This window comes from Sinohyriopsis cumingii, chromosome 15 (assembly GCF_028554795.1).
Source record: "Sinohyriopsis cumingii isolate HCF-2022 chromosome 15, ASM2855479v2, whole genome shotgun sequence".
Classification (NCBI taxonomy): domain Eukaryota; kingdom Metazoa; phylum Mollusca; class Bivalvia; order Unionida; family Unionidae; genus Sinohyriopsis; species Sinohyriopsis cumingii.
Window position 1 is genome coordinate 89,209,944 of NC_142975.1, and position 9,166 is coordinate 89,219,109.

At 35.4% G+C, this 9,166-nt stretch overlaps 1 protein-coding gene across 1 annotated transcript in view; it reads right to left on the reverse strand.

The window, feature by feature from the left end:
- The window catches only part of LOC149782269 (histone-lysine N-methyltransferase PRDM16-like), an 82,273-nt gene extending 74,457 nt beyond the window's left edge, over window positions 1-7,816 (reverse strand). The window contains exon 1 of the mRNA XM_089933644.1: window positions 7,713-7,816. Within this exon, the coding sequence (XP_089789770.1) occupies window positions 7,713-7,749 (37 nt within the window). The 5' untranslated portion in view covers window positions 7,750-7,816. The remainder of the gene's footprint in view (window positions 1-7,712) is intronic.
- Between the last annotated feature and the right edge of the window lie 1,350 nt (window positions 7,817-9,166).

Below are 9,166 nucleotides of genomic sequence, written 5' to 3' on the forward strand. Positions count from 1 at the left end.
ACTTTAATTTAATACTGCTTTTCATTATAGGTGGGAATGATTTCTAATTATTAAACTGAGTTATGCAGTATTAATGGATCTTACTTCTTTCTATCCTTTGTGCGAATACATGATTCAAACAAAATCTGAAGCTGTACAAACTCCACTCACATATACTATGTGATATACGCTACACTCATATATGTTATGTGAGATACGGATACGTCTGTGTCTTTTATAATAATTATTAAAGTATGGAAATTTGTAAGATCTCTGCTGGTTTGAAATGTGAAGTAAATTTCCATGTTTGGGTACGTACGTCACTTTGAAATGCGAAGTCAGTTTTCATTTTTGGGTACCTATATTTGCTTTGAAATATGAAGTCAATTTCCATGTTTGGGTACCTACGTCAGCAACGAAATGTGAAGTCAATTTCCATGTTTGTGAACCGACGTCAGCTTTGAAATGTGAAGTCAATTTCCATGTTTGGGTACCTACGTCAGCAATAAAATGTGAAGTCAATTTCCATGTTTGGGTACCTACGTCAGCGAAAAGATGTGAAGTCAATTTCCATGTTTTGGGTACGTAGATCAGCCTAACATCATTCTGACTATACAATTTGTCCGTGGGTGTGACATCAGAACCTGCCTTGTGTCTGAACTTCCATTATAAATTCAGGTTGATGTTTCAAGCACAATCTACGAGGGTAATTATATTATTAAGTATTAGTATGCTGGAGTTTTCATTATCTTCACAAGCAAGGCTCATAACATTGTTTGCCACCCCCGCTCCCACACCAGCCAGTATAAGCAAGATAGAATGTTCATAGATCGAGTCTCAAAAATTACTACTGAATGTTGACACAAGTTGTGTTGTCTATATTCACTTTATTAAACAACATTTCATATTATTAATGATGTACATCTCATATGCCAATATATTCTGCCATACTTCCTTGCAATGTCACGTTCCTAAGAACAATAGAATAATGTAAGGCCATTTGTTTAGTACAATCTTCAGCTCGTGTTCCTCAAACTAATATTTCTAAAACTGATTCTATGATAATCTAAGATACATTCATCATCAAGCAACTAGTCTTGCATGAATCTGTGCTATTCAAGGTCCGAACGTTAGCATAAAATGCTTACTACGTTTCATGCACAAAGAATACTCATTCATAAGCAAAGAATGCTCATTCATAAGCAAAGAATACTCATTCATAAGCAAAGAATACTCATATAAACAAAGAATACTCATTCATAAACAAAGAATACTCATTCTTGAGCAAAGAATACTCATTCATAAACAAAGAATGCTCATTCATAAGCAAAGAATACTCATTCATGAGCAAAGAATACTCATTCATAAGCAAAGACTAATCATTTATAAACAAAGAATACTCAGTCATCGGCAAAGAACACTTGTTTATATATCAAGAACACTCATTTAAATTTATTTTCTTTATAAAACGAAGGCCAATCCAAAACATGCAAATACTAGCATTTGCAGAATCTCAGTAGTTAGTTGAACTAGGTATAGTACACCATATTCATATTTGGATAACCTTAACTATTTCTGTGAGACTAAACTTATTTAAGGATTATTGGGATTTAACGACATTTCACGTATAAAATACATCATACATGGCGGTCAGTTAAAGTGGTGGAGAAAAATTATGGGATGACCACAGAAAAAAACATCGAGCAACGGGAAGCTACTGGCCTGCATTCTCAAAACACACACGTTGGTCAAGCCCGAGACTCGAACCCACGCGGATAGAGGTGCAATGTACGTGATCTGTTACGGCGAGCGCCTCAGACCAACTGGCCACCTGAGGGCAACAAAACAGTTGTACGTTGGATGTATGTCCGCACAGTAATTGACATAAATTCATACATTCTGTTCGCTGGAGTGTTTTTAAAGAAAAAAAAATGCAATCTATTCAAACTACCTCTGCTACATTTGTGATTGGAACAAAAACTGTAGGACTGACCATGCAAAACAAAGAAATAGTTGGTTGCATTCGCATCTTTTCGGTCAATCCTTCTTTCGTAAATAACCAAGGTGGTCTTAATGGCAGCTAATGACAAGCATCGGCATACATTCGAGGTACGACCACACTCGTATAGGATGCAATAACATAGGAGTAATACGAAAAAATATGAGATGGATTTATAGTCATGGCAACATTATCATGTAATACAATGTATTACTACCTTATTTACTGTATAGAGCCACTTGTAAAACAAGTAAAAGTGCCGACAGTATTAAATGAAATATGTATACATACAGGCAGCGAAAAGATCATAGTCTCTATTATGTTTTATACATGTATTATTGCGACAAGAACATTGAGTCATATGAAAGATGATATCATGGTAAACATTAATTACCAACGGTCCTAACCAATAAGCGGGTATATTTGGTACATGGGAAGACACTTAACAACATCCTTCAGTAGGGGAATGATCCACTAAATCAGGGATTCATTAAGCTCAATTCCATGGACAATTTTACTGCAATCTGTTGCTAATGGGCTTGAAATTGACTAAGTGACTCTTCATCTAAGGAGTTGTTGTTTGGCAAGAGGAAAAGACACCCTAGTCTAGATGTATTCCTTACCACGTACACCCAATAAACTGAAGAAACATGCATGAACTCGGATTCCATGCATCACATATAGTATGTAGTCTGGTTTACAGACGCTGACAACAAAACAAAATGATCAATTTATGGAAAATAAAAAAGAGATGGATTCCATTACAAACGTCTACATTTTTATTAAACATTAAAATATGACTTTGGACCCTAATCATACCCCTTCATCCCTAGCATCCATGAGAATGCGCTGATATGGTCAGGTTATAAGGAAAACCTGACAGATGGACAGATAAATAGAGACACGTGAACACAGACAGATGAATATGACTTGCCACAAACTATCTGTCAAAAGTCAGATGTAAAAACGTAACTGCCGTAGTTTGCCATTGCAAATCCATAAGCGTTTATCTGCATAGCCAACCCCTACCCCATCTCACCCTCAAAGAGGTACAACTATTCCTGAACAACAATTTCTAATACACTGTCCACGGAAAGAAAGGTCGCAGTGAGCTACTTAAGTTTAAAGCAAGGTCCGTGATCTTCATAACGTATACCTACTAATTCTTAGTTTAGGATGGCGATGCGGCGTAGGAATGGGATGGCCTTCTGTCACTTTTAATCCAACTACGTTAATATTTATCCTTGCACTTGTCAAAAGAAAAATCTTGGATTATGAATGTGCTCACCTAACGTGCCTTTGTGAGTTTGTAATATCACGCAACTTCTTCTATCACACCGTTTAGGACTGGGGCTCCCAACCCTAGATATTTAATAGGGTTGGTCTGAGCTTTTTTGACGCTGGTTTTAGAATTTTATTAATCCGCTTGGGGAGGAGCTATATTGTATAGGGATGGCCCCTAGGTCATAATTTGGAAATTAATATAAAAACTCTATCCTATGACCACAGACACGTAGATTAATCAATAATTATTTCAGAAACTTTCTCAGGTGCATATAGAAGCATAAGGTTTGGGTGATTCAGCTGAAAAGCACAAGTTTATTTAGAGTACTGACTGTCAGCCCAATAACAACACATACTATTGCATTAATAAGGTTTTCTGGTACGAACAATACATTTACTGGGCACGATTAGAAGGAATGCGATATGTAATCGACATTGCAAGGTCCAATGTAGAATTTTTTCTGGCTTTTTGATTTTGAGATGGGGTGGTTCATTTTTACTTAAGATGCAGTATTTATTTATCTGTTGTTCAGTTTTATGTGTACTATGGAAAAGGCCGCGTTTACAGGCCCTTCACCGACCAGTCCTCTAACTCTTTAAAAAACACAACTGCACGGACTGAAATATATATTTATTTTCAAAACCCAGCTCTCAGGTTACAGATTGGGTGTGGGAACAAGGCTAGTCGACTCGGATATGCGTTTTAGAAAGATGATAACCATTGTTGCGACATCCCCATCCGATGCTATAATTACCAATCCACGATCTGAACTAAGCAATGAATATCATCACTTCATCAGAATTAATACTTTACTAACGATTTTAAAGTGTATCAAGAGGAACTTTCTTGACATACTTTCTTCGACACACTCAAACATATGAATCTACAAATTATAAGTGTCTCTTTGAAATATGGCGTCACATCATTATAACGAGGTGCTTAATATAACATAGGTATGGTCACGTGGGTCCACACTTTCAGGATGAATGTAAATATAGTGTACCTTCTCTACTATATGATAGCCTCTTTTATAACGCGGTACACTATTATGGCTCAACTGGATCGCGTTATAGTGAGAGTTTAATGTAGACATAACCTTTACCTAACATTAGAGGCAAATTAGATAAACATTTTGATAAATAAACTATAAAAACAACCTTAAATGTGCATGTAACACATAATTCAACTTTGTATTTCTCCCCATGTTTTTAGCATACTTATTCAGTATTGATTTATATCATCATTTTCGTTATTACTTGTCGATTATGCATTTATGCGTATATTTTTATGGGAATTTTTACAGTTGTTTCTCTTCAATATGCTTACTTTATTCATTTACATCAGTCCCTTGCTATAAGACACTTCGTTATAACACCTTTTCTTTTATAAAGCGGATATGCTCAGGGATCCCATTTAATTATGTAGCAGTGAAAATTACACGTACAATGTACTTCATTATATGGAGGTCTCGCTATAAGGCGGTATGCTTCATGACTCCCTTCGACCGAGTTATAACGAGGAAGTGCAGTACTTGCGCACTGATCACTTACATACTGTCGGTCATGCAAACTTGATTATAAAAAAGATTAGAACTTTAAGTATGGCAAGCAAGTTTGCTTGTTGGTCAATCCTCAATTTGTATTTAGTGTGTGTGTGTGTGTGTGTGTGTGTGTGTGTGTGAGAGAGAGAGAGAGAGAGAGAGAGAGAGAGAGAGAGATGAAACAAACACACAAAGTTGACACAAACACAGTCTGACACATCTCGTATTATTTGTAATTCAGTGAACATAATGCTAAGTTTTTAAAAAATTATTTTTCGTTAGCTTTGACACAAACACACAAAGTTGACACAAACACAGTCTGACACACATCTCGTATTATTTGTAATTCAGTGAACATAATGCCAAGTTTAAAAAAAATTATTTTTCCTTAGCTTTGACACTGCTCTGTCACAATGCAGTGAAAATGTAACGTAAAAATATTCAGGGATTTTTTTTTGGAACAATTTCTATTTATTGAATAAGATGTCACTTGTCAGGATAATCTATGTCTCAATTTATAAAACATGGTTACAAGCCCTAATATAGAACTTAATTTCCTAACTGATGTAAATAATCCGAGTAAGTAAATTGCACTTTTCGAAGAAGAAATATATTGGTCGCAAACACGCACACACACACATACACACATAGTAAAAGATAACAATAAAATAATGTATCCGTTAAAAAGTTTATTTCAGAATGCCATTTTTATACAACTCAATGATCATTCCAGTTTTAACAGAATGCCATTTGTATATAGCCCAACGATCATTAGTTTTAAACAGAATGCCATTTTTATACAACTCAATGATCATTCCAGTTTTAACAATGCCATTTGTATATAGCCCAACGATCATTAGTTTTAAACAGAATGCAATTTTTATACAACCCAATGATCATTATAGTTTTAACAGAATGCCAATTGTATACAGCCCAATGATCATTAGTTTTAAAAAAGGATACCCACTGCATATATCCTAATTATCATTACAGTTTAAACATAATTCCATTTGTATACAGCCCAATGATCATTAGTTTTAAACAGGATACCCATTGCATATATCCTAATTATCATTACAGTTTTAACAGAATGCCATTTGTATATATACACACAAGGACACACACACACACACACACACACACACACACACACACACACACACACACACACATAAATCATTTGCATGTTGAGATATTGTGAACATACCGAAACGTCAGATTGTAACTTGAAGGTCTGACTAGAAATGCTGGGTTACCTGGGAGAGACCATAATAGCCGCCCAGCGTCATTTATATTGACGTGTAAGTGCACTTTTATGTGAAATTATTCACTTGAAGGCATCTCTCCATTGTGAGTCAATAGTAAGTATTATCTTTGTCAATTTAACACATTTATGTTTATTAAAAAAATTTTTATAAAAAAATCTTGATATAATGTTACAGATGACTGTGCTACCAGTATTTAACACATGGAAGTCAAGACCTATCATTCAGGTACCCCCTGGGCTCCGGGCTTTACTGCTGGTCCTGGTTTAGAGAGTCATTGAATTTACAGGTAATTTTTATTTCTATTTTGAAGATATATATGAAATGCAAGAGAATCATGAAGGTTTTATTTCATAAATGAATAATTTAGTTACTTTTGGAATTGAATGACTTTTAAGATATTTTGGGGACATCGCTAACCCATAGTCAAATATATTTCCTCTAAGTACTGACTTACGCGCATTAAGTTGTGCGTACATTACCAGTCATGTCCAAGGAGGGAGAAATCAGTTTGTGAAAGAAACAAATCCTGAAAAGTTATAATGTCGCAATTTCTCCCCGATGAATACTAATTAATTATATTAATTATACGTTTTATGAGTTCTCTTTTCCACTCCATTAGCACTGATTATTTAATTGACGGTGTCAGGTCTAGATTTGGAGTTGGGGCCAGAGGCCTATCCGGTCAACATGATATATAAAAGTGAGTGGACAATAGACAAGTCCAGCTCGTTAAACAAAAGAGATCTATATGTATACAAGACTTTTTCTGGTTGCGGATCATAGAAATGTTTGTGGAAGATTTGTATTCTCTCGGGGTGTCGGAGATAATCTGCTACTAATCTCTATCCCAGGTTGAACAGAAGCCAAGCCAATAACAGGCTGACAAGGTGCCCTCTAATTTAGAAAGGTAATCAGCCCATTATAAGGGGATTAGGGACTGTTGGCTTAACACCGAGAAATTCAGTGCAGTACTCAGAATTGTTACACATTAAATCAAACATTATGGCACATTCTTTCACAAACAACTGTACAAATATCAAAGTATCTTCGGGTATATTGTTATATATAAATTTATTGAAAGTGGTTGTCATAGTTAATACTGTTTACAGTGTAAAAGATCCTACAACCAAATTCCTGAAAATAAATTGGTTTTTAACAACCATAACAATTTCTTTAAAATTTGTTTTCATAAGAATTGATTGAATCGTTGATTTGAAAGCTTCTCCCCCCCCCCTTGCCCTTGTGTCAAACTTGCAACAGTTGTTTCTCGATTACCGCGGTTTTTATAACGAATTAGTATTTAATATGGCATGTAAACACTAACATGTAAATCAGCCCAATTTATCGTAACTCAGCCATTTCAATGGCTTTCACCTGGACATTCTTACACTGTGTCATTTCAGCAGGTTCAACCGATATCATCCTTTGCTTTAAAACACAAAACAAAACAACAAAACATACCCAAGAAAAAAATACTGTATAGATGTCTCTAAGGCTGTATGTACACTTTTCGACAGAAGTCATGTAACAATAAAATACATGCAAAGTGATAGTGACATCTTTCACGCTGATAATGGACGTGCCAGTCACAAATGACGTAACTAGACCACATATAAAATTGAAACGGATATAAAAGCTTACCGTGAGCTAGTTTTCTAGCCTTCGGCTTGGATCTCATTTTTGTCCGTCTGTCAGAGCTGTGGTATGGGTGATTCTTAGTGGACAGTCACTCTCGCGTATGGAAGTTACAGATCTTCGTCTGGAGGCTCACCTGCTCAAATGCGCATGTGCCAGTAGACAGAAAATCTTGTATGGCGTACCTTTATGTATGCTTGTTACAATCGTTTTCTTAATCCCTTATCATGAGATACATCAATAGTATCCCACTCAAAGGTAATAAATTGAAATGATGAGAATAATACCGGACGGTAACATCTGGCTGTACATTGCTACTTCTTGTCAATGTATCGAAAGTTATAATATCCCCAAGTGTCGGTTTAGTGTTTTATTTTATGCAGGACAAACAATTACGATTATTAAGCTATCAAATACCCTATCAACTCACTACCCGTGAGATGGTAGGTAGCTGCAAAGACAATAGTCTATTCAGTTCAGGGCAGCAGAAAGAGACTCCGTTATATTGTGATGTCATTGTACGGACTCGCTGTTCAAAGTAACTAGCAATATTTGAGAATGCTGGAAGATATCGCATGAAATATAGACCAATGCGGAATAATCGTGCATGTTCATGCATGAAACGCCAAAGAAACGTTTATGAAAAAAATGAATTCTTCAGCAAATTTGTCGTTTAGTTCTGACCTGAAAAAACAAATAATTATCAATAATTCTGGAGATGTATTTTAGAACGCATTAAAAATAGACTCGTTAGAGCCAACAAGTCTAATATCTGATTTTAATCAAGCGATATATGGATTAATCAAAGAGATTGTGCAAAATTACATTTTCTCTAAAGAGAAATCATACATATATACATACATACGTACGTACACCCACCCATACATACATACATACATACATACATACATACATACATACATACATACATACATACATGCATGCATGCATGCATGCGTACATCAATACATGCACATGTATGTATGTATGTATCTGTGTGTGTGTGTGTGTGCATGAATGTATGTATGGGTGTGTGTACGTACGTACGTACGTACGTATGTATGTATGTATATATGTATGTATGTATGTGTGTGTGTAGCTGTCTATTCAACACAAATGCAACAACATAAAGTTAAGGTCTATCGTGAAAGTATCAGGTGAATGTGAAATAAAAAATGTAATATGCATAATGATACCTACATTTGTTAAATTTCTTGATTGTGTTTTTCCTTAAAGGTGCACCACGGACGGCTGTAAACACACGCAGACCTATATACTTGCAGAAATAGATATACAGATCGCTGAACAGATTGACTAAATTTAGCATTTTTATGTTTTCTTTTCACTTTTGTTCTGCTCACCCCACCCCCTTTTAGTTGCTTGTAATATTAGTACATCAGCAGTAGATATGATCAATCAAGATGAAAGTATATCTCAAGACCATTTACAACTATCATTTA